This window comes from Myxine glutinosa, chromosome 4 (assembly GCF_964187855.1).
Source record: "Myxine glutinosa chromosome 4, kmMyxGlut1.1, whole genome shotgun sequence".
Lineage (NCBI taxonomy): Eukaryota > Metazoa > Chordata > Myxini > Myxiniformes > Myxinidae > Myxine > Myxine glutinosa.
Window position 1 is genome coordinate 194780034 of NC_136264.1, and position 27778 is coordinate 194807811.

The window sequence follows — 27778 nt, forward strand, 5'->3', positions numbered from 1 at the left end:
CTCATTTCGCTCTCCGTACGCATTTCGCCTTGCATTGCCTTATTGATGTGTACCCTTGTGACCTAACCCCTCGCTCATTTGTCTTCCCCCTTTTGTCTCCCACATGACCTGTGCGCCATTGGGCGCCGAGGGGAGCGTGCGTGAGGCCTCCATTGTGCGCCCGGAACTCCCAGAACCAGCTGTCTGCATCGATGCACCACATTATGGACCACATGTCTGTGGCCGAGCACCACTTATGGACCCCATGGGTTGGGGCATGGCCCCTCTGCTGGAACCGGCCATGAGGGCCCGAAATCTTGCTGGCGGACCTTGGCCACAGGGCACCGATGCCCCACAGGTGAACCACACTAGTCAGCCCTGTGGGCCATAAATAAAATAAATAAAATGGACACATTTGGGCAAGTTTTATTGCAAATAGGCCACCAGCAAAGAAAATGACAACTGGAAGAAATAATAATAATAGCCAGCAGAGGGAGCCGAAGAGCAAGAGATCACCTGCAGGGTTAGGGGTTGTTGTTTTTATTTTCATTGAACAATGGTGACTCCACCGATTGGTGCTTGGGGGTGTATTGGTGCGTTTTTGGGTGCTTTCATGGTGCGTCGATGCAGAGCAGACTGTCTCCCCCCCCCCCCCCCCCCAGAAAGAACAATTACAGGTCCTGGGTTACGTTTTGTAAATAAAAGTAGCGTCAATTGTAAATAATGCTCCCCACCGTCAGTGTGTAGTTTGAAGACCATTCCGCAATTCGGTTAACTGTGGGCGTGAGTCTGTTAGGCAGGGTGCAATGGAGCAGCGGGACACATTTATTTATGTTTTAAAACTGTCACACTCAGGGTCAGGTTAAAAGTAGAGGGAACTACACCTACGTGTCACACTAAATTAAAGTTATAGGCCCGGGACGTGCCTAAGAGGAGGAGGGTGCAGTGTTGCGGATATGAGGATGGCATTTTTAAAATTGTATTGTATTGGAAATTGTTGTGTAACATTGTTGGATATGGCCCCTCCTGCCTCCAGAGTTGTGTAAAGATAAAAAGGGCGTCTCGGTAGTTAATTCCATAAACACCACATTGCAGGACACGATAAAACCCTTGTTCAGTAGCTTATATCTTATTATGTGTTTTAGAGTAATGCCTTGTCTTCCATTAGAATGACACTCCATTGCACCAAGTGAAAGAGATAGATTCCCTTCATTCCCATTCCCAAAAACCTCCATTTCACCCTTTCGTCATTGCCAAGCCTCGATTGGCAATTACATCCCCTCCAAAGCCGCCATTGGCCACGAGGCAGGGTTGGGGAAGAAAGGCGGGTCCCCACCTCGTCAGAGAGGGGAGGAGTGAGTAAGCCCCACTCAACCAACCACAAACAAGGGGTTGTACTTCGAGAGGGTGTGGCAAGAAAGATCAAGGAGGTTCGAAAATGTTGAGGGGCGGGGCATATATAACCCGCTGCGGGACGTTCCCCAAGCAGATGAGTTCTGAGTCTGAAAAGAGACGACCTTCAGAGAGACAAGTGCGCAAGGAGAGAAAGACGCGTCAGACGATTTGGGAGAAAGAAGGGGAGGACCCAAAAGAGCCCGAGACGTGGAGCGACAACCAGCCCCGGCCGCATGCAGTGAAATACGCGTGCCGCCGTCGCCCTGCTCGCTCCCAGCCTGACGAGGCCCGGCTTGCTGTGCGCCCTGCCAAGCCTTCCAGCTTGTGGTCCGAGCTGAACATTCCTCCTTCCAGCCAATCCACTCTGCAATTCCCCGCGTGAGCCTGTGTCTTCGTTTGTTCTGTCCTGGGTATTAATTAAGCCTGTTAGGTAAGCTAGTCATTTGCACTGTCACCTGCGTGTCATGTCCCCTGTAAATAATCGTGACTGCTCTTTTTGCTTATGTGCGTGTAAACAATAAACCCCGTTACTCTTCTGTACGTCTTCGTCTTCCTCTTTGCATTCGGTCGCTTTAGAGTTTTCCCACATTGAGTAGCTGTGGCGCGATACGGCCAACGTCTGGGTGAATCGGGTGAGTCGGGAAAAAAAAAACTGTCCGGCCGCGGTTACCTCCGCTCGGTAAAAGTAACATCTAATCCGCGGACCGTAACAATATAACCAATTCAAGGATATACTTCCACTTGATGATATAACCAATTCAAGGATATACTTCCACTTGATGATATAACCAATTCAAGGATATACTTCCACTTGATGATATAACCAATTCAAGGATATACTTCCACTTGATGATATAACCAATTTGAAGATATAACCAATTCAAGGATATACTTTCACTTGATGATATAACCAATTTGAAGATATAACCAATTCAAGGATATACTTCCACTTGAAGATATAACCAATTCAAGGATATACTTTCACTTGATGATATAACCAATTCGATGATATAACCAATTCAAGGATATACTTTCACTTGATGATGTAACCAATTTGAAGATATAACCAATTCAAGGATATACTTTCACTTGATGATATAACCAATTCGATGATATACATAACCAATTCAAGGATATACTTTCACTTGATGATATAACCAATTTGAAGATATAACCAATTCAAGGATATACTTTCACTTGATGATATAACCAATTCAAGGATATACTTTCACTTGATGATATAACCAATTCAAGGATATACTTCCACTTGATGATATAACCAATTTGAAGATATAAGCAATTCAAGGATATACTTTCACTTGATGATATAACCAATTCGATGATATAACCAATTCGATGATATAACCTATACGAGGTTATAACCAATTCGAAGCACATACTAAACAAACATCAAACCAGCAGAATTTCTGAAAATGGTAAATTTTATTTGACGTTGAGAGTTCAACACTGGGAACACAATAAATTCGTTTTATTGAGCGAATTGGACAGATAATCGTGAGAACAAACAAATGATCCCTTGAAAGCTTAGACAGCACATTAAGCCATCTTGAATCCCCACAAATCAACCACTGGTAGGACTCTCACGGACCAACCGGGTTAAAAAAAGATGGCGCACTGACACAGGACAGACGCTGTACATTTCGCACTGGGTGGGGATCGATCGAGCACACGGTCGGACGCAGACCATGCTGGGTGAACGGGCTCACATCAAGGACTCGATGGCACACGCCGGTCTGCACGTACATTGGGACACCGGAGGTATCACAAACAGGGCTGAACATGCACGTCGCACGCATGAACACACAGTGATGCAATGTATGTACAGGGAAGTATGTACACATGTACACGCCATGAGTGTTTGTGTAACAGTCACCATTCATGTTATGGAACATGCAGACACTTTCATAGGCATTTTGTAACATTCAGTCAAGGTGACCCAGGACACAGCTGGGTCGAGTACCTCGTGTTTGTCACTTCGGAAGGCAACGGAAGTTTCTGTGAGGACACCGTGGGGTACTTATGGAGCATGCATTGCGTTCACCGTGGTTTATGGCACACGAAGATAACTTGTTAGGTCACATGGTAGGTTACCTCCTCCAACAAACAAAGCTATTGGTTAAAGAGAGACTTTTCGGGGTTTCGTTGGCCTTGATTGTTGAGGGCCGAAGATGGTTCCTTGCGAAATTAAGACCATGCTCACAAGGGGTCTTGGTGAGTTGGAAACGAGTTCAGTGAAGGTTCAATGAAAGTTCAGTTAAAGTTCAGTGAAAGTTCAGTGAAAGTTCAGTGAAAGTTCAGTCAAAGTTCAGTTAAAGTACAGTCCAAGTTCAGTCAAGGTTCAGTCGAAGTTCAGTCAAAGTTCAGTCAAAGTTCAGTCAAAGTTCAGTCAAAGTTCAGTCAAAGTTCAGTCAAAGTTCAGTCAAAGTTCAGTCAAAGTTCAGTCAAAGTTCAGTCAAAGTTCAGTCGTTGGAAACGAGTATTTGATCAAAAAAAGGAAAAAAACTTTTTATTGTATTTGATATACGAGCACTGCGTTTGTAATTTTGTTTGGAGCCATTTATTCAAGAAGCTAAAATAGAGGAATTCTCTCCATCCACTGTAACACGAATGTTCCTGGATACCTGTTCCCCTTCATCCCCTAAATCCTACCTCCTCCCAAACTTATTTCCCTTTTCTCCCCCCTACCCCTACACTTCCCTCATCTCTTCTTTTGTTCCTCATTTTTATTTTCTCAATTCATTCCACTCCTTACAAGTATTAAAAAAAAATTGATTTGTCCTTTGTACATTTTGAAACGCGCTGTATCAAACGACTCGTTTTGTCCTGATCTACAATCGATGCCAATCTACACAAGGTAGAACCAACGGTCATTTTATGTCCATCGTTTCAACTCAAACATTCACCACAAGGTGATCGAGTAGTATTCGATTTCAATGACATGGCTCAATCCCCAAAAGGCCAAAAAGCTTTGATGAGATCCAAGAGAAGTGAACCGAGGACAAAAATAGGTGGAAAACGGACAACGAGACGGTGGGAGTCATTTCCCTGCGTCCTTTGTGAGAACATGACGATGTGAAAAAGCGGATCATTCGGAAATGCTCATTGTCGGGTGGATTACCGCAACCTCAGGTACAAAGTTATAGAAAAAACCGATGTGGATTGTTAACTTACTCAAACGACTACTCTTTCGACTACTCCTCACCACGACTGAGAGACCTTTGTGTAACGTTCCCCACCATGGAACCAAATAAGCCTCCACCACGGTGCGTGTGAAGCTCTTTATTTTATGAACACCCGTTTGGTCTTTGTTAGGCCCGTCTGTCTGTACATCTGCCAGTAATGCAAACACACATACATGGGGGAAAATAAATAAATAAATAAATAAATAAATACATAGTAGGTGTCGCGTGCGATTGTGACGTCAGCACAACGTCGATTTGCATGTTCTGTGCCACCGGTCCACATGTGCATAGTCGGATGTGCTGAGTATTTCAAAAAAAAAAAATTGCAAACGAGCCGCACTCTCCGCAGACGTACGTACTGCGCGCTCAGGAATGGGACGTACGGCTCTGGGCTCTCTAAACATACGTCGGACATGTACATCGTCAGTGAAAAAGAAAAACGAACAAACAAACGAGACAAACCCACGATTGGTTTGAACAGGGGAGAAAAAAAAGTACAGGAAGAGATCAGCACTTTTAGCGAATTCAGTCTTCTCAATGTAACTACTGTATAAAGCTACGTTTCAAGCACATAAAATTTGGTACATTCATTCACATTTACATGTGGTAAACTGGCATACGTGGAAATGTATGTTGATGGTAAGAAGAGTAAATGACTTGAATCGATGGGTTGATGAGTTATAAGCAGAGTCTGTGCCAAGAGACCGATGGAAAAGGGTCCTCGTGATTACCTATGGCCGAGATGAGTATAGAAAGGATCCGCATGTCTACCTATGACCGAGATGAGTACGGAAAAGTGTCCTCGTGATTACCCATGAGCCATGACCAAGATTATTAGAGAAAGTATCCGCATGTCAACCCATGACCAAGATGAGTGTAGAAAGGGTCCTCGTGATTAACCAATTACTGAGATTGCAGAAATAAATGGCGTTCGTGGTTCGTACCTGTGTTAAGTCATCAAATTATTACTTCGCTTTTTTGTGTTTGAAATAAAATAATCACAAAAAAGCACAGTCTTTTCATTCCTATGAAAAGGAAGCACCAGTAAAATGGGTTAAATGTGCTAAAAACTACAAATCAGTCTATTCAGAACATGCTCTTTATACGTGGAGGGGTGGTGTTAAAAACAGGCGGACGAATCGATGGATCTACAAGTCAACACGCAGACGAGTTTAGGGCCAGAGGAGTCGAGGGATAGATGTGTTGACGGGCAGACAAGTTGTCCGGTCGATGATTGGTGTGCAAATGAGTCTATAGAGGTGTCCGGGAGTCGACAGGCCGTTGAGGCAACGGGTCAATGAGTTTCGGGGCCGAGGAGTCGAATGGTCGTTGGGTTGAAGGGCCAATAACTCCATGGATCGACGAGTTAATGAGCTGACGAATGGATGGGTCAATGAGTTAAGGGATGGATGAGAGGTGATGGATCGATGAGTTAGCGGGCCATTGAATCGATGGGTGGGTGAGCCGACTGGTCGATGAGTTGATGGATCGATGAGTCGATGAGCTCTATTAGAATGAAATGAGTAAATGAACAGACAATTCACATTGAGAAACACTCGTAAATGAACTCTGTTCAGAATATGTACTGATAAAACAGGACAAAGTATCAGGTGTCCTGCTGGTAGTTGACCTGGTTGTGGAAATAGCTAGTAAAACTACAAGAGTTGATGGGTGGACGGTTAAAAACCAGGAGGCAAAGGGCAGGTGATGGTCGAACCAATGACAGGTGAAAATGTTGGAATATCCACTGAAGAAAGCAAAGGTGGCCGTCGAACCGTCGAAGGAAGTTGGGGAGAAGGCTGCCGACATCACAAGCATTTTATATCTTGTAAAACACACGGACCTGCAAACACCAGAAGGGTTTAAGGTGACATTTTGAATGAAAATTAGTAGTGTGCATGACTTTTACTTTAACAATGTCTGAGGCTCATGGGGGACGGTCTTTTTATATATAGGACAAAAACGTTAGAATACACCAGTTACTTTAACAAGGAGGTGGTTGAACGCATATACTCTTGTGGACAGCATGGAGGTGGACATGACAAGCCAGGAACGTTCCCCTGGCAATGAACCAATCCGAGACAGGATGCCCATTGACCGCAAGGTGTGGCAATGTCTCCCGAGTAGTGATGGCAATTGAACCCACATCATTGAGGGGAATGCAACAACAAGGATTTATTTATCCACTCCACAACCCAGGTGCATCCACTCCACGACCCAGGTCCTCCACATTAACGAGGTTGCTTTGATATTTCGCCCAGACGTTTGTTATTTTAATGATTCATAACGAGGTCTGCATTCCTAACTAAGGTTATGCGAATGGACGAAAGGGCACAACTTTTTGGGAGTGGGTAGGTGTTGATGTTAGTGGAGACTTGGTACTAATGATTGCACATGTTACTGGAGACTTGGTAATGGTGATTGTACGTGTTACTGGAGACTTGTTAATGGTGATTGTTCATGTTACTGGTGACTTGGTAATGGTGATTGTACGTGTTACTGGTGACTTGGTAATGGTGATTGTACGTGTTACTGGTGACTTGGTAATGATGATTGTACATGTTACTGGTGACTTGGTAATGGTGATTGTACATGTTACTGGAGCCTTGTTAATGGTGATTGTTCATGTTACTGGTGACTTGGTAATGGTGATTGTACGTGTTACTGGTGACTTGGTAATGGTGATTGTACGTGTTACTGGAGACTTGGTAATGGTGATTGTACGTGTTACTGGTGACTTGGTAATGGTGATTGTACGTGTTACCGGTGACTTGGTAATTGTGATTGTACGTGTTACTGGAGACTTGGTAATGGTGATTGTACGTGTTACTGGAGACTTGGTAATGGTGATTGTACGTGTTATTGGTGACTTGGTAATGGTGATTGTACATGTTACTGGTGACTTGGTAATGGTGATTGTACATGTTACTGGTGACTTGGTAATGGTGATTGTACATGTTACTGGAGATTTGGTAATGGTGATTGTACGTGTTACTGGAGACTTGTTAATGGTGATTGTACGTGTTACTGGAGACTTGTTCATGGTGATTGTACGTGTTACTGGTGACTTGGTAATGGTGATTGGACATGTTACTGGAGACTTGGTAATGGTGATTGTACGTGTTACTGGAGACTTGTTAATGGTGATTGTACATGTTACTGGTGACTTGGTAATGGTGATTGTACGTGTTACTGGAGACTTGGTAATGGTGATTGTACATGTTACTGGAGACTTGGTAATGGTGATTGTACGTGTTACTGGAGACTTGTTAATGGTGATTGTACATGTTACTGGTGACTTGGTAATGGTGATTGTACGTGTTACTGGAGACTTGGTAATGGTGATTGTACATGTTACTGGAGACTTGGTAATGGTGATTGTACATGTTACTGGAGACTTGTTCATGGTGATTGTACGTGTTACTGGTGACTTGGTAATGGTGATTGTACGTGTTACAGGAGACTTGGTAATGGTGATTGTACGTGTTACTGGAGACTTGGTAATGGTGATTGTACATGTTACTGGAGACTTGTTAATGGTGATTGTACGTGTTACTGGAGACTTGGTAATGGTGATTGTACATGTTACTGGAGACTTGGTAATGGTGATTGTACGTGTTACTGGAGACTTGTTAATGGTGATTGTACATGTTACTGGTGACTTGGTAATGGTGATTGTACGTGTTACTGGAGACTTGGTAATGGTGATTGTACATGTTACTGGAGACTTGGTAATGGTGATTGTACATGTTACTGGTGACTTGGTAATGGTGATTGTACGTGTTACTGGAGACTTGGTAATGGTGATTGTACGTGTTACTGGAGACTTGGTAATGGTGATTGTACATGTTACTGGTGACTTGGTAATGGTGATTGTACATGTTACTGGTGACTTGGTAATGGTGATTGTACATGTTACTGGTGACTTGGTAATGGTGATTGTACATGTTACTGGTGACTTGGTAATGGTGATTGTACATGTTACTGGAGACTTGGTAATGGTGATTGTGTGTGTTACTGGTGACTTGGTAATGGTGATTGTACGTGTTACTGGAGACTTGCTAATGGTGATTGTACATGTTACTGGTGACTTGGTAATGGTGATTGTACGTGTTACTGGAGACTTGATAATGGTGATTGTACGTGTTACTGGAGACTTGGTATTGGTGATTGTACATGTTACTGGATACTTGGTAATGGTGATTGTACGTGTTACTGGAGACTTGGTTATGGTGATTGTTGTACATGTTACTGGAGACTTGGTTATGGTGATTGTACATGTTACTGGAGACTTGGTAATGGTGATTGTACATGTTACTGGAGACTTGGTAATGGTGATTGTACGTGTTACTGGAGACTTGGTTATGGTGATTGTACATGTTACTGGAGACTTGTTAATGGTGATTGCACATGTTACTGGAGACTTGGTTATGGTGATTGTACATGTTACTGGAGACTTGTTCATGGTGATTGTACATGTTACTGGAGACTTGGTAATGGTGATTGTACATGTTACTGGAGACTTGTTAATGGTGATTGTACATGTTACTGGAGACTTGGTAATGGTGATTGTATGTGTTACTGGAGACTTGGTTATGGTGATTGTATGTGTTACTGGAGACTTGTTAATGGTGATTGCACATGTTACTGGAGACTTGGTTATGGTGATTGTACATGTTACTGGAGACTTGTTCATGGTGATTGTACATGTTACTGGAGACTTGGTTATGGTGATTGTACATGTTACTGGAGACTTGTTAATGGTGATTGTACATGTTACTGGAGACTTGGTAATGGTGATTGTATGTGTTACTGGAGACTTGGTTATGGTGATTGTATGTGTTACTGGAGACTTGGTTATGGTGATTGTACATGTTACTGGAGACTTGGTAATGGTGATTGTACATGTTACTGGAGACTTGGTAATGGTAATTGTATGTGTTACTGGAGACTTGTTAATGGTGATTGTACTCATGGCTGGTGAAGCGCCTGGTGTTGGCTTAGCGGTTAGGGTGCCAGCTTGGGATCCTAGGATCCTGGGTTCGAATCCCGGTCGATCGCTGAATTAACGCCAGGGGGGTTGACTCAGCCTGTCATCCTTCCGAGGTCGGCAAATTGAGTACCAGCTTGCTGGGATGAATGATCACGGTGTGTACCCCGATTTAGAATAGGTACACCGTATCCCTGCGCACCGTAAGAGGCGACCAATGGTTGGCGTCAGGAAGGGCATCCGGCCATAAAAACATTGCTTCAAACAGGGAACCATGATTGTCATGGGGCCCGCAAGGCTAACCCCCGCTCCAGCAGGGAAAATGGCCTTAAAACGATCATTCATTCATTCATATTCACTCATGACTGGTGACTTCGTAATGGTGATTGGACACATAACTGGAGACTTGGTAATGGTGATTGTATGGTGTTACTGGAGACTTGATAATGGTGATTGTACATGTTACTGGATACTTGTTAATGGTGATTGTACGTGTTACAGGAGACTTGGTAATGGTGATTGTACATGTTACTGGAGACTTGTTAATGGTGATTGTACGTGTTACTGGAGACTTGGTAATGGTGATTGTACATGTTACTGGAGACTTGTTAATGGTGATTGTACGTGTTACTGGAGACTTGGTAATGGTGATTGTACATGTTACTGGAGACTTGGTAATGGTGATTGTATGGTGTTACTGGAGACTTGATAATGGTGATTGTACATGTTACTGGATACTTGTTAATGGTGATTGTACATGTTACAGGAGACTTGATAATGGTGATTGTACATGTTACTGGAGACTTGTTAATGGTGATTGTACGTGTTACAGGAGACTTGGTAATGGTGATTGTACATGTTACTGGAGACTTGTTAATGGTGATTGTACGTGTTACTGGAGACTTGGTAATGGTGATTGTACATGTTACTGGAGACTTGTTAATGGTGATTGTACATGTTACTGGATACTTGGGGATGGTGATTATATGTGTTACTGGAGACTTGGTAATGGTGATTGTACATGTTACTGGAGACTTGTTAATGGTGATTGTACGTGTTACTGGAGACTTGGTAATGGTGATTGTACATGTTACTGGAGACTTGTTAATGGTGATTGTACATGTTACTGGATACTTGGGGATGGTGATTATATGTGTTACTGGAGACTTGGTAATGGTGATTGTACGTGTTACTGGAGACTTGGTAATGGTGATTGTACGTGTTACTGGAGACTTGCTAATGGTGATTCTACTCATGACTGGTGACTTCGTAATGGTGATTGTACACATAACTGGTGACCTGGTACTGATGATTGTACGCATTACTGGAGATGTGCATTTCTGGCGAAGGTGGTCCTGGAGATGGCGCAATGGTACTCGTTTTAGATCTGACAGTGTAACTTCTGGACCACAGGTAATCTTGGTCCAACTTCTGTTTTAAAGATACTTTCATGCCACACGTTTTCAGCCAAGAGATCTATTGCTTGTGAAAGATGTGAAGCTGTTGGTCATCACCACCTCCTTGTTAGATGCAATTCCAACGTCATCAGCACTGACTATTCTTTCATTAATATATTTTGCAACAGTTTGTGATCAAAGTAAATCTTTCACGACTTACCTGCCCACTATCCCCGTGTCAGCAGTTGGCAGCAAAAACTTCTTCCTCTTAAAATCTATCGATGGTTCATACGGCCAAAATGTGGATTGAAATAAACCTGTAAAACAACGACAATAAATACACTAAACAATAAATACACTAATTAAACATAAATTTACACTTGGCAGTTTGCTAACAACAAGAGCAACAACAACATCAACCAGAACAACAACAACAACAGCAACCAGAACAACAACAACAACAACATCAACCAGAACAACAACAACAACATCAACCAGAACAACAACAACCAGAACAACAACAACATCAACCAAAATAACAACATCAACCAGAACAACAACAACCAGAACAACAAAACAACAACAACAAAACAACACCAACAACAAAACAACAACAACAAAACAACAACAAAACAGCAACGACAAACAACAACAAAAACAAAACATCATCAACAACAAAAACAACAGCAAAACAAACAACAAAACAAAAACAACAACAAAAACAACAACAAAACTACTACTACTACTAGTACTACTACTACTACTACGTCATCATTCACGGGTTCAATTATTCCAACCTTATTGTGGTGTCGGCAGTGTACTGGTATTTGGCTCAAGTCTTTCACAAACCAAATGGCCAGGCCTGACGTTCGACTGATGGCAGGAATTTAGGCTTTGTTCAGGGCGCCCGCGATAACTCGCTTATACTTCATGCAAGACACCGTGGGATACTGAATGTCCACCAGCTAATATTAGCAGATGGGACACCTGGCTTAACATCGATTCAAAGGACGGCGCACCTTGTGATGCAATGTCCGACCGACAAAGCACCAATCGGGCAGGGTGTGGAACTCAGATCAGATACCTTAGAAGTAAGTGTGCTTCCCTCCGCACCATCTTGTCAGGACAAAGGGTTTACTCAACAGACACAATAATGCAATATAAAAAGAAGGAAAATAGCAATAAAAGGAAGGAACAAGAAAAGAAAAGCAAGAGCAATCAAAGATTTCAGACCCTCAACAGGACGTGTTTTTAGTTGTTTTTAAGGCTTTTGTGTTAAAACAAATATGGCGGCTGAACGACATGACCGATGATGTCATCATTGTTTTTTTTCTCCACCAATTTATCCATCGATGACGCTCAATAAATTTCATCTTAATCGGATGACGTTTTGTATTTGTCGAATTATGACGTCATAATAGAGGAATCTATGACATCATTCATATATGTTATTCCTGATGAAGAGTTCTTTACAATGAGCCATGCCTCATTTTTTTCTGTGCAGCACTTTCAGATATATAGCGGTGCAAAGTTTTTCGGTTTTTCCAAGATGGCACACATACCACGTGACCTATGACGTCATAATTATCATTAAAAAAATTATACAGGTGGAGGTGCACCTATGGTGAAAATTTACTGTCAATCGGACCAACGGTTGCAGAGAAAATCATATTTATTCTGTGCGGACAAACAGACAGACAGACAGACAAACGGACTCAAATGCAATACCCTCTCCTCTGGCGAGGGTAATAAAGAAGAAGAAGAAATATGTACAGTGAAAAGCAATAAACAAATGTGATAAACTTCCATGAGTAAATCATTTCCTCTGGAGTGAAGGGATTTTACTGTGACAATCCGAGAAGCATCTCAGCAAAATGGCGTTCAACGTGACTGTCAACCAGTGACAAATTGATGGACCTTTGCTAATGAACATTTGCTATAACCTGTAATTATGTGTGCAGCCATTAAGTTTATTGCACTTCCGGTTCTGGGTGCACTGCTCAAGACACAGCCATCTGGCAAGCAACGCCTTGGTCGTCCATGTCTACTCTTCTCGTGATTATTATTCCACCACCATGATCTACCGCATGGTGGCAGCATCAGCTTGTGTGTGTGTGTGTGTGTGTGTGTGTTTGTGTGTGTGTGTGTGTTTGTGTGTGTTTGTGTGTTTGGGTGTGTGTTTGTGTGTGTGTGTGTGTGTTTGTTTGTGTTTGTTTGTGTGTTTGTGTGTGTGTGTGTGTTTGTGTGTGTGTTTGTGTGTGTGTGTTTGTGTGTGTGTTTGTGTGTGTGTGTGTGTGTGTGTGTGTGTGTGACACAAGAAGAAGAAAAAGAAGCAGGAAGACTTTGAGCTTTAGTTGTTTCTGCTGTCAGAGTAATAAAAATGGTGCCGTTTGAAAAGCTAATAATGGATTTACTTGTTTGGAAAACGAATAATTATTAGTTTCTTTAATTATTGTAAGAAAAGAGGGCTTTTTATAAATAAATAATTAAAAATTGTTTCCAAGTCAATTGATTATAATCAATTGACTTGGAAACAATTTTTTTTAATAAAAAGCCCTCTTCATAATAAAAGTCTCCTTCCCCTTTCTTCATTGAAGAAGAAGAAGTGGGATTGGAGCTTCATGTAGCGGTTCCAACGGTGGCATATATTATTCCACGACGGCAGGATGCTTTCGAAGGACACAGAAGGAGCACACAAGATTATACATAGAACTATTTCCTGAAGCATATATAACTAGAACGGCACTCAGTAGAGAGCATACCTCCACCAGGTGAACAGTTTACAATTTGTATCCCACTGATGGGTCCAGACCTGAACCTAAATCAAATTAGCTTGTTCTTGCCACCGAACCAATTTATGCACCTAGTTTTGTCATAACTCGTCTATGTCAGAACTCGTCCATAACTTTTTGAAACATTCTGCTATTTTTGGCCCGATCTCTCGAGGTGAAGAATCACATAAATTCTTCTATATCGATCCAGATCTTCACCAAAATCGAATCAATTATTCCTTGTCACACACACAACCGGTCCACCAGGTTTCGTCCAAATCCGTCCACAATTTTTGAGATATCCTGCTGTATGTTGGTTTTGGCCATATCTCCCAATGGTGAAGAATCATTTAAAAATTAAATAATTCCCATATCCGAATCCATATTCAGATCTTCACCAAAATCGAATCAATTATTTCTTGTCTCACACACAACCGGTCCACCAGGTTTCGTCCAAATCCGTCCACACTTTTTGAGATATCCTGCTATATGTTGGTTTTGGCCATATCTCCCAATGGTGAAGAATCATTTAAAAAATAAATAATTCCCATATCCGAATCCATATTCAGATCTTCACCCAAATCGAATCAATTCTTCCTTGTCTCACACCCAACCGGTCCACCAGGTTTCGTCCAAATCCGTCCACACTTTTTGAGATATCCTGCTATATGTTGGTTTTGGCCATATCTCCCAATGGTGAAGAATCATTTAAAAAATAAATAATTCCCATATCCGAATCCATATTCAGATCTTCACCCAAATCGAATCAATTCTTCCTTGTCTCACACCCAACCGGTCCACCAGGTTTCGTCCAAATCCGTCCATAAATTTTTGAGATATCCTGCTATATGTTGGTTTTGGCCAAATCTCCCAATGGTGAAGAATCATTTAAAAATTTAATAATTCCCGTATCCGAATCCATATTCAGATCTTCACCAAAATCGAATCAATTCTTCCTTGTCTCACACACAACCTCTCCACCATGTTTCGACCAAATCCATCCACAACTTTTTGAGATATCCTGCGATGTATCGTTTTTGGCCCGATCACCCAATGGTGAAGAATCACTTTAAAAATTCTACTAGCCGGATCCGAATGCGGATCTTCACCAAAATTGAATCATTTTGTCCTGGTCACATACACTACATCTCTCCCAAATTCCGTCCGAATCCGTCCACAACTTTTTGAGATATCTAGTTCACAGACAAACAAACAGACAGACAGACAGGGGTGAAAACATAACCTCCATCCACCTTTGGTGACAGAGGTAAAATATATAAAAGTACACGGAAGGAGTACACAAGAAATAATGATGTAAAAACCCCTTTCGCGTGTTTCATTTTATTTTTCATTCTCATTGAGACTCATATAGACCTGGAATATGTTTCTGAAGTACAACTTACTGTCTTTTGATTAAACCTGCCAGCGAAGCGCGGGATAGGCCTGATTTATAATCCCGAAAAGAGCAGACACGGATGACCAATAGTAAGGGAAACATATGAAAATCTGTTAACTAAATTGTTACCAAAAAATTTCTTCACCAATATGTTTGTAAAGGTGTGTAATAACATGTGTTAAAATGTTGAAGGTCAACTCCCGTGGGAAACCCAGAAAAAAAGCTGTTGAATTCGGGTACCGAAAAATTATTTTCGAGAATTTTAATTTTTTAAATCGGCCCTTAAGTAACTTATGAGGGGTCAAATAAGGGTTTTTCATGATTCTGAGTTGATTGTTAACATTTATATTTCACCACAGACACTCCTTTGTGGAAAAATAATTTCTAAATATATCTCATTTTCTACTTTGCAGGACATGGAGTCTAGCAATATGGATGAAGACGTTACTCCACCTGTGCTCAATTGCTTCATCTGTGCATGCTCGGATACACCAGCTGAAAGGCTCATACAGGCAACTCCAAAGGGATACTCAACTTTATTGAAACAAGCAGAAACTGTCGAAAATGTTACTGTTGTGGAACGTATGAAGGAGGCTCAAAAGGAAGGAAAACTGAGGTACCACCAGAAGTGTAAAAATGATCTGTACAACAACTTTGTTGCAACCACCAAGAAGTCAGCTCAAGCATCAAAGGCAGAGAAAGAGTCATCAAAGTTGAAGAGAAGACGCACTTCTTGTGAGGTCAGTTCATCAACTAGCTGCAGTTCTAGAAGATCACAGTCAGTTGACCTCCTGTATAAGGATGTATGCATTCTTTGCAACCAACCAGCCCTACAAAAATAATCCAGCACAAGCTAGAAAGAAATACAGAGTGCCAGATAATTTGACTGCAGATACACTGAAGGCAAGCTTGCTGAAGACAGCACGGAGTCGCGGGGATGACTGGGGCACTGAAGTCACTGGACGCCTGGAAGGGATCAACGACTTGGTAGCAGAAGAAACACTGTACCATTTGCGATGCAAACTTATGTTTGCGAGAGGTGACAGTTTGTCCAAGACTGATGAGGAAGGAAAAAGGAAGAGAGGACAGAGGAGTATTGATGAGGAGCGAGAGGCAGTTTTTATTGAATTCTGCGAATGGTTAGACTCAGAATTAGAGCATGGGGTAATGAACATGGACCAAGTCCATGAAAAGCTGCAGGAGTTTGATCAGTCACCAGAGAAGAGCCTTTCTTATTCAAAGCATTGGCTAAAGATAAAACTTCTAGAGAAATACGAAGACACCTTGTATTTCACAACACAGGAAAGAAGGGCAGATGTACTCTGTCTCAAAGATGGCACCGACAATATTCTGCGAGCGCATCATGCTAATCTTGACCATGGAGATGAGAAGACTCAGATCATAAAGACGGCACTCAAGTTCATATCCAATGATATTGCCTTGATTGATTTAGGTCCAAAGTCATACCCCACCACACACAGTATGACTGACATCGATAGTCAGCTGACACTTGTTCCTGCAAGCCTTCAGATGTTCTTGAGACCGATTGTCAAGACAGACGAAAGAGTTGCCGTTTGGGGGCAGAATTTTATTAAGGCCTGTCGACCTCGGTCTGGAGTATTGCCACACCAAATGGGGCTTGCCATACAACTTGATCATAGATTTGGGTCAAAATGGATGCTCAACAAGTTCCACCGGCTGGGATACACTGAGTCTTACACGGAGACACAAAACTACAAATACTGCTTCCTTAATAGTAGGAGTGGAGATGATGTTCCAGATACTTCTGGCACTCTTGACACCATTGTGGAGGAAACCGATGAACAGATCAATGATGAGGTTGCGGTTGATGCTGCGCTTGATGATCAATCAGTGATGACAGCCAAAGTGCCAGCCAGTGAAAGTGAATTGTCAAGTAATGATCAGGTGGTCTTTATGGAGGTTGGGGAAACAAACAATGCAGTCACTCAGTTTGTTGGAGACAATATAGATTTAAACATTGTCTCTATTCACGGAAACACTCCCTTTCACTCAATGGGTTGGATCGAAGTCACCTCTCCGGCACCACCTTTGCCAGATCCACAGACAACAGCAGCTTTCCCCCGGGTGAAGTTGAAGGCACTCGACAAAGCTAAGATCCTGAGAGGAACTGAAGCAAAGATTATTCCATTTACGAACAGGAAACAGATAGGAACGAACGCGATCATGTTTCTCCCCCTCGCTGAGCTTTCCTCCTCCCTGGCTCATGATCAGCCACTCCTCACTCCAGGTGACACACTCTAGGCAGCGGGGTGGGTGATCAAAGCCAACGATCCTGAGTTCCCACACTCCAACTGGAATGGCTGGATGAAGAGAATCCATGCTAATGATGCAAAGCAGAGCAAACAGATCGAGTTCCTCCCAGTTATTGAAGGAGACCCTCATGACCTCAACACCATCTTCACCACTCTGAAAGAGTGCATACGGCGCGCTGGGGTCGCTATAGTGACCTTTGATCTTCCGATTTGGCTGAAGGCTGTGAATATAATAAAGCAGGCAAATCTACCCGTCATTCCAAGGTTGGGTGGTTTTCACCTGCTGAAGTCTTATCTTGGAGATTGCAGCAACCGGCGATGCAGCTGCAAGAAGAATGGGGTCACGTGCATCTCGGCCTGTGGAGTCTGTAATGGCATTACATGCAGAAACTGCAGTCATGATGTTGTTGAGTCTGAAGAAGACATAGACAATGACTGTTGAAACTTCTGACATTGTGAATGAGAAATAACTCTTGAGTATTATATATGTATGTGAAATAAAAGCTACTTTGTGTGTAAATGTAAAAGTGAAAATATAAATGTTAACAATCAACTCAGAATCATGAAAAACCCTTATTTGACCCCTCATAAGTTACTTAAGGGCCGATTAAAAAAAAAAAAAATTCTCGAAAATAATTTTTCGGTACCCGAATTCAACAGCTTTTTTTCTGGGTTTCCCACGGGAGTTGAACTTCAACATTTTAACACATGTTATTACACACCTTTACAAACATATTGGTGAAGAAATTTTTTGGTAACAATTTAGTTAACAGATTTGTGAAATATCTCATAAAATGCCCTTACTACAAGGCGTCGCGCATCAGATGGCTGTATTGAAAGGTGCACCCGGAACCGGAAGTACAATAAACTTATCGACCACACAGGAATACAGGTTATAGCAAGGGTTCATTGCAAAGGTCAATCAATCAGTCAGTGGTTGACAGTGGCTATGTACTATTAACAATTGCACAACTCGACCACACTCATCTACAAGCACCAATGGGCACGTTAGAATATAGATGTAAATTTTATTTAAAATTTATTAATTTAAAATTTACTACTTGCAAAATCGAAGATTTTTCAAGTATATTGGTTGGTTGCGTTTGTGGTTCTGTCTGTCTGTTTGTTTGTCACCGGCCTACAGGTCACAATTCTAAACCGATCGTCACGAAACTTCACCAAGCTGTATAAGTCGTCCCAATTGAGAAGCCCATTGTTTTTGGGGTCAAAAGGTCAACATAGGTCAAAGGTCACCATCTTTGCCAAATTTCTAAAATCTTAAATTTTCATCCGATTGACTTGAAATTTGAAGAGGACTTGCATATTTGGTCAATGAATTCAACCACCAACTATTTTTGAGGTCAACATAGGCCAAATTTCTAAAATCCTCAATTTTCATCCGATTTACTTGAAATTTGAAGAGGACTTGCATATGTGGTCACTGAATTCAACCACCAAGTATTTTTGAGGTCAACATAGGCTGAATTTCTAAAATCACCAATTTTCATTTGATTGACTTGAAATTTTAAGAGGATTTACATATATGGTCACTGAATTCAACCACCAACTATTTTTGAGGTCAACATAGTGTTACGGATTCGTCACTTCCATCGTTGTGGTTTTCATCCACTTGACATATTTCTGATATTATGTACTATCATTGTCTTCAAAGGGTTTATTGTTCATGAATCATTTGCAAAGGTTAAAGTTAAAAAGAGTCAGGAAGCCGGATCGGGAACCAGAAGACGACGAGGGAGAAGAAGAGGAAGGCGTGGCGAGTAAAGTCGGACAAGACGCGTGGCTTCCAGCTCCATAGCGAGCGTTATCGAATGAAAGTCGAGAGTGAACTTTGAGTTTCCTTGAAAGGAATTTCCTGCGATAGGTGTTATCGCTGGAGGATTGAGAAACCTGCGTAGTCAGGTTTAGGCGTTGAGATTCTGAAGAATCCTCGCCGGGTCGCTTCGTCTCAAGTAAGAGCCGTCGGCCATTTTGACCCTCGCGCTTCGTACACCGAAAAAGGTTTTGCTACGCGGCAGCTTTTCTCACCATCCTGTCGTCTGTCGGGGATGTGTGTCCGCAATCGCTGCGTTTGAAGATTACATTGCGGTTCTCTGACTGAACTGTGAACATGCACATCTGGAGGGCGCCTTTGGTTTTGGACCACGTGACGTTCTATGCTTTGCCTCCGCTTACACCTCGTCATCATCAACGGGGTTCGGGTCTCGATTCGATCTCGCTCTGACACTCGCTGGAGGGGATCACCTTTGAGTTATAAAGACATTGAGGAGTGTTCTTTTTCACTCACTTGGAGCGCAGTGAGTTATCTTACTTTAGCTGATGGTACCATCATAAGATATATTGAGTGAACTTTTGATTGCCATTGGTTGCACCGTTATTCTTGTGTGATTTTCAATACAATATTTGTTCGTTTATAATCATTGGTGTGGTTTCACTATTGGTTACAGACACAGAATAACATATTTTTCTGCCGTGGCTCCTCTCGGGGCTCGGACGTACATCGCGACCAGGGGGTCGGGGAGGAGCACGTAACAGCAATTGGGGGCTCGTCCAATTGACTCGTGGGCTCGAAATTCGGTCTTTGTCCGGGATCAAATTCCCTAATTACATTCGTTCGGGATTGACCCCGATTGAAATTTGGGGCTCGTACTGTGGAGAAATTGGGGGCTCGGCTTTGCTGATTAAATTCCCTAAATCTCATACTGTGGATTAAATTCCCTAAATTTCGTCCAGGAAAGAATTCCCTAACATTCCCAAATTTGGAATTTTTTCCAACATTCCCAAAAAAAATTAAAAATTGGAAACTTTTGTGTGAAGGTTAACAGGTGTTAACTGATAGTCACCATGGTGTTTGACGCAGGAAAATTTGCGGCGTCCACTAGTGAGGCACAGTTCCAAGCGTTAAAAAAAATCAGAACTCTTGATATTGGCCCAACATTTTAGCTTGGAGGTCCGAGCTAATATGAAGAAAGCAGAGATGCAGACATTGGTGATAGAATCTCTGGTGGGACTAGGAACATGGAAAGAGGTAGCCTTGGATTGGTTACCCGAGGAACAAGAAAATGTGGAGCTCCGGAAACTGGAGATGCAACTGCAGAGCCAGGAAAGGTTAGAAGAGAAAAAAGCAGAGGAAAGGAGAGTTGAAAGGGAACTCGAGGAAAGAAGAGCAGCACAGGAACGGGAACTCGAGGAAAGAAGAGCAGCACAGGAAAGGGAACTCGAAGAAAGAAGAGAACAGGAAAGAGCAGAGAAGAGAAGAGCCGAAAGGGAGTTAAAGGAACGTGACCTGGAGCTTCAGAGGGAAATTAAATTCAAGGAGCTGGATTTAATGAAAGAACGGGGAGAGGTACCATCCATGGCGGCTGGTTCGACAACTAGTCAGAACACCTGGGATGTTGGTAGACATGTGAGGCTGGTTCCACTCTTCAATGCAAAGGAGGTAGCCAAGTTTGTTTTGCACTTTGAGAAAGTGGCTCGAATGCTAAAATGGCCTGAGGAGTCCTGGACCATGTTAGTGCAAAGTGTTCTGGTGCGTCAAGCTCAAGATATTTATTCGGCTTTACCGATTGAACAATGTGCAGATTATGAGATAGTGAAGAAAACCATTCTCAAAGCCTATGAATTGGTCCCTGAAGCTTACCGGCAAAAATTCCGGAACGCCAGGAAGAGGGAGAGTGAGACCCATGTGGAGTTTGCCAGAATGAAAGAAACCATGTTTGATAGGTGGTGTGATTCAAAAGGGGGTTGGGAAAGACTTCGAACTATTGCGACAATTGATCCTGGTGGAGGAATTCCAACAGTGTGTCCACGAGGACATTAAAGTACATCTGGAGGAAAGGAAAGTACCAAAGTTGTATGAGGCAGCAACCATGGCAGATGACTATGCCTTAACACACAGGATGAGGTTCCATGAACCTAACTTCCCGCCCAGAGTTCGCACGGAGAGTTATGATACATCCGGTGCGGAGAACGAAGATTCATGGGGGCGGCCTAGAGATGACTATGAGGACAGATCTGATACCGCGACTCTTAGGGATCAGAGGTCTACAGTTCCAAGACGGACTTATCCTCCGGGGGGCTCGAGGCAAACCACGAGTTTTTCCTCCGGGCCTACTTGCGCTTTTTGCAAGAAACCTGGACACTTGATGTCCCGATGTTATGCTATGGAAAGGCAAAATCAGGAGCGGAGTCAGACTAGTACAACTCCGAATGCAATGGCAAATGTGAGAAATCGCCCTCAAAAGGGTTACCAACCATTTATTTCAGAGGGGTTTGTGTCACTGGATGGAGACTCGACTAACCAGAAACCGGTTAGGGTATTGAGGTACACAGGAGCACATCAATCTTTGATGCTTGAAGGCACTTTGCCATTGTCAGAGAAGACGGCAACTGGCGTTAGTGTTCGTTTACAGGGGGTTGGTGGCTGTGTTAAAGCTCCACTTCATGTCATCCATTTAGAGTCTGATTTGGTGTCAGGACCGGTCACCGTAGGTCTACAAGCCACCCTTCCTGTAGAGGGAGTATCTTTTGTTATCGGGAATGATTTGGCCGGTGGTCAAGTTTCTGGTAACCCGACGTTTGTTAAAAAGCCTAGTATGGAAAGTAACACTACCCAAGTCAGGGATGGAGGCAATGTTGGCAAGCTCTTTGTAGGTGGACTGAACTTCAAAACAAGGAAAGATGTTCTGGCCTCTGTCTTCGGCAAATATGGCCCGCTTTTGGAAGTGCTGCTGATAAAAGACAGGGAGACACAAAAGTCAAGAGGGTTTGGCTTTGTCACGTTTGAAAACACAAAGGACGCCAGAGATGCAGAAAAGGATCTGAATAACAAGGAGTTGGAGGGTCGGACCATAACAGTAGAGAAGGCATTTCATAGGTGTCGAGGGGGCTACAGAGGAGGACAACGTGGAAGTAGTGGTTTTGGTGGTGGCCACAGTCGATATTAGTATGGAGGCTCCCAGAGTTACGGCAGCTCCCGTAGGAATGATTTATCAGAGTAGTGGCCGAGAAGGAGACCGCTATTCATGTGACTACAGTGACAAGCGGTCCAACCGTGATTATTATGAAAGTTCGGAAGAGTTGAAGCACTGAATGCTGCGAAGCAGCCGAGCCAAGATTCCTACACGGATTAACCGTGAACTCCACGTTCCTAAAGGCGTCCATGTAGTGAACTTCCCTACACGGATTAACCGTGAACGCCACGTTCCTAAAGGCGTCCATGTAGTGAACTTCCCTACACGGATTAACCGTGAACGCCACGTTCCTAAAGGCGTCCATGTCATGAATACTTCCAGGCCTCACCACGCAACCACCATGTAACCTGGCTCTCAGCTCGGCCTCCCGGAAAAAGTGCTGTAGATTTGCTTGAGTTTGGATTTTTGATCACAACCCCTTAACCTTCATTCAAAAGAAACTAAAAGTAAAAAATCAGAGGGTGATGAGATGGAGTTTGGCTTTGCAGGAGTCCAACTGGGAAATTGAACATGTAAAGGGCAGGGACAATGTCGTTGCTGACGCTTTGTCCAGAGTGAATTAACTTTGGAAATCTCTGTGGGTTGTTCGAAGTTTTGTTGCTTTATTTTTGGGGAATATTGAGTATTGTTGCTCACGGGAATTGATGATTTGGGTTGTGAGTTTACTTTTGTTTGTTTAAAGAGTTTGCCTGCAAAGAAAGTTTGAACACAGCGACACAGTTTCTTGAGGGGGGGAAGTGTTACGGATTCGTCACTTCCGTTGTTGTGGTTTTCATCCACTTGACATATTTCTGATATTATGTACTATCATTGTCTTCAAAGGGTTTATTGTTCATGAATCGTTTGCAAAGGTTAAAGTTTAAAAGAGTCAGGAAGCCGGATCGGGAACCAGAAGACGACGAGGGAAAAGAAGAGGAAGGCGTGGCGAGTAAAGTCGGACAAGACGCGTGGCTTCCAGCTCCGTAGCGAGCGTTATCGAATGAAAGTCGAGAGTGAACTTTGAGTTTCCTTGAAAGGAATTTCCTGCGATAGGTGTTATCGCTGGAGGATTGAGAAACCTGCGTAGTCAGGTTTAGGCGTTGAGATTCTGAAGAATCCTCGCCGGGTCGCTTCGTCTCAAGTAAGAGCCGTCGGCCATTTTGACCCTCGCGCTTCGTTCACCGAAAAAGGTTTTGCTACGCGGCAGCTTTTCTCACCATCCTGTCATCTGTCGGGGATGTGTGTGCGCAATCGCTGCGTTTGAAGATTACGTTGCGGTTCTCTGACTGAACTGTGAACATGCACATCTGGAGGGCGCCTTTGGTTTTGGACCACGTGACGTTCTACGCTTTGCCTACACATACGCCTCGTCATCATCAACGGGGTTCGGGTCTCAATTCGATCTCGCTCTGACACTCGCTGGAGGGGATCACCTTTGAGTTATAGAGACATTGAGGAGTGTTCTTTTTCACTCACTTGGAGCACAGTGAGTTATCTTACTTTAGCTGATGGTACCATCATAAGATATATTGAGTGTACTTTTGATTGCCATTGGTTGTACCGTTATTCTTGTGTGATTTTCAATACAATATTTGTTCGTTTATAATCATTGGTGTGGTTTCACTATTGATTGCTGACACAGAATAACATATTTTTCTGCCGTGGCTCCTCTCGGGGCTCGGAGGTACATCGCGACCAGGGGGTCGGGGAGGAGCACGTAACAATAGGCCATAAGGTCAACATAGGCCAAGTTTTTAAAATCCTTAATTTTCATCCGATTGACTTGAAAATTGAACAGCATTTGCACATTAAGTCACTAAATAGGGAAACGAACTATTTTTGAGGTCAAAAGGTCAAAGGTCAACTCAAGGTCAACCTTCCAAAATCATCATTTTTCATCTGAAAAATCGTCACTTTTCATCCTGTTGACCCGAGCTTTGATCAAGATCGTAAATTTTAATCTTCATGAAATGGACAATTTGCTGTATCGATGGAAAAACTTTGCGGGGGGGGGGGGGGGGGGGGGGGAGAGATTTTGCAAGTATCGGGCTCCGCATGACGTCTTCTTGTTCATTTATTTATTTAAAATTTTGCATTTAGAATATCGACGTCACGTCACTGTTATACATGGGATTTGGAGTACTCATAGATAGACAAATTGAATTTGGACAATGGCACGGCTAACAACTTTGGGATATTCACTGCCACAGGACTGTGGTTTCTGTGCCTAATCTTCATTGGGCCTTCACTACTCGGAATACAGGAAGGACACAAAGAAACGAGAAGGCTGTCCACACTTGGTAAAACGATTCTCCCTATTTGTCCTGCCTGTGGAACCATCTTTGTTCGAATTTATTGTCTAAGATATAGTGAACATCTGAGCACAGCATCTGCGGCAATCGCCAAACCTGCCTGTGAACGCCATCGTGTGGAGGATCATTGCAAAAGGTTTTATGTAAGCTCCGGTTAAAGGTTCCTTTTGACTGCGTTCATACTACCATGATTACCCTGAGCTACTGAAACGTACCTGGTCAATGGTGATGAAGTTACCAAAAGGACGCAAACTTTTTGCCAAATGCTGACACAGCTGAAAAACAAGAAACAACCATGAATGTGCAATGGGTGTCATTCTTTTCAACAATGCAGCTTCAACATAGCCTGTCACAAAGATAACTTCGAACAAAATTTACAATAACATCGACAGAAGATAGACTACCGGTCAAAAGTTTTAGAACACCTAAATTTTTCCAGTTTTTATTGAAATTTACGCAGTTTAATGTCTCAATGTACTCTGAAATTGAGCATAGAACAAATAAACAATTGGAGATAAAAATAAATCATAGAATCATTTTGTTTAACAAAATTTAATTTAAATTTTTGACAGCAAAGTAGCCACCTTTTGCAGATATAATCACCGAACACACTCGTGGCATTCTTTCCACAATGGAAATCAAATATTGTTCAAGAAGTTCTTCCCAACACTGTTGCAGAAGTTCCCACAAATGTGTTGCACTTGTAGGTTGCTTTGCTTTCACCCTTCTGTCCAGTTCATCCAAAACCAGCTCATGGGGTTTAAGTCTGGAGACTGTGCTGGCCATTCCATGATTTGAAGCCTACTGTCTTGTTCTATTCCTCGAAGGTAGTTTTTTTGCATAGCCTGGAGGTTTGTTTAGGGTCATTATCTTGCTGTAGGATGAACCCCTGACCAACAAGGCGTATACCAGAGGGTATTGCTTGGCGCTGCAAAATTCGGTGGTCGCCCTTTTGGTTGAGGGTGCCAGTCACTCTGTGCAAGTCGCCGACTCTGGATCCAGCAAAAGAGCCCCAGACCATCACGCTTCCTCCTCCATGTTTGACAGTTGGTGTCACACACTGAGGAACCTGAGTCTTCAGATGGCAAAATAAGAAAAAGAGGCTTGCCTGGGCCATGAAGCACCGCCAGTGGACTACTGAAGACTGGAAGAAGGTCTTATGGACCGATGAATCAAAATTTGAAATCTTTGGTTCATCACGCAGGATTTTTGTACGCCGTCGAGTAGGCGAAAGGATGGTTCCTCAGTGTGTGACACCAACTGTCAAACATGGAAGAGGAAGCGTGATGGACTTGCATGTGCTGCGTTCAACATGTAGATCAACATGTGCTGAGATACAAACATTCATTCATTACATCAACGTGGGGTACAACATGAAAATAAACTAGATCAGTGTTGGCTATAACACGCATATAAATGAGATCAACATGGCCGTGTGTGTAAGTTAGATCAGCCTGGACTATAACATGCAGAACATACATCAGATAAATGCAGGCTATAACACTTCTATAGACTAATCAGCATGGCCTATAACATGTACACAAACTAATCCGAATGGCCTATTATAATTATGAATTATTATTATATTATTATTATATTATATTATATAATTATTATATAATTATTATAAGAATGGCCAATATCATACATAAAGCAATTCAGCATGGGTGGAAATATGTATACACAGAAGATCAACGTGGGCAATAACCATTATACTCGTATAAACAAAATCAGTGTCGCCTTTAACATGAAGATAAATTCGATCAACTTAGGCTATAACATGTGTATATAAAGTAGATATACGAGTAAATTAGATCAACGTCAGACAAGGAGATCAGGGCCATCTCTCTGGACATATCTTTTGATACAGTCCGACATCCTGCCTTGCTCTCGGTCCAAACTGTTTGCCTATGGCATCCAAGACCGACTCCACACTTGGATTACGGACTTCCTCTACTCTCGTATCCCATGTGTGGCTCTCAACGGAATCCTTTCATCTCCTCTCTATCTGTCATGGCTGGAGTGATCCAAGGCAGTGTTCTGGGCACGGTCCTATTCCTGATCTTCATCAATATCTCTCTGACCCTGTGAAAAATCCTCTTTATGTATTTGTCAATGACTTCACTCTCTCTCTCCCGTGACAATTATCTCTCTCCTTGGAAAGAGAGAATTTGGAGATGGAAAGATTTGTTGTTCCTTGGAAAGAATGCGTCTTGGATAAACCAAAAGGGGAAGGAGAGAAACGAATCAATCAGATAGAAAACACAATTGCTAAGCATTATGATCACAATCAAAACACTGCAATGGAACCGAGCTGTACACGTAGCAAGAAAATGGGACAACCGGTGGACAACAACAAGCCTAGAGAAGGCCCTGGAAGAAGCAGAAGAAGCAGAGGTAGACCAAAGATCAGATGGAGAGATTAAATTGAAAAATCAAACTGGATGGACCTTTGCCTCAAATTACATCGAATTGAGCAGGGATGGAACATGCTGAGGAAGGAGACTTCAATGAAGTGACAATTTCTGATGTGAATCCAGATGGAATTGAGATATCAATCCAAGTGGAACTCGGAACCAGTGCGACTCGGAGCACACAAACCACAGACGTCACCAACATACTGCATCACACTCAAAATCGAAATTAGGTTTCAAAAGTCATTTGAATTTGCAGATAATATATATAACGTGAAGATTAACCATCAACAAGTTAATTGTTTTGTTCACCAAATGTATCATTTGAAGCTCAACATGGAAGCCTTGCTCTCAAGGAGCAAATCGACAGCAAAGAGTCACCTGAGAGCAAAGTTGATTTCAAGCTTTTCGAGGTGTTTCAGAGTCTTGCCAATGGTACCGATTCGGTATGCCTGTTATTCTTTTATTCATTCAAGTCATACCCATAGAATAAGTCGAACATTCCTTGTGAAAAAGCTGGGAAGTGGTACGTTTCTCAATCGGACCCAAAGTTTCATCCTTTTCCTTTCATCGATTTATTTTTCTTCCATGCCCCATTGTCCCGGACGTTAACCATTCTTCACATGTTCTTTCTTTCACCTGGCGTTGGCTGCCTTA

The 27778-nt window shown here is 42.6% G+C and overlaps 1 protein-coding gene across 1 annotated transcript in view; it reads right to left on the reverse strand.

Moving 5' to 3' along the window:
* Positions 1-2798: 2798 nt before the first annotated feature.
* BSN (bassoon presynaptic cytomatrix protein) overlaps positions 2799-27778 on the reverse strand; it is a 166040-nt gene continuing 141060 nt past the window's right edge. Inside the window, exons 12-14 of the mRNA XM_078775345.1 lie at positions 24923-24982; positions 11185-11281; positions 2799-6420 (exon numbers count right to left, since the gene is read on the reverse strand). Of these exons, the coding sequence (XP_078631471.1) occupies positions 24942-24982 (41 nt within the window). The 3' untranslated portion in view covers positions 2799-6420; positions 11185-11281; positions 24923-24941. The remainder of the gene's footprint in view (positions 6421-11184; positions 11282-24922; positions 24983-27778) is intronic.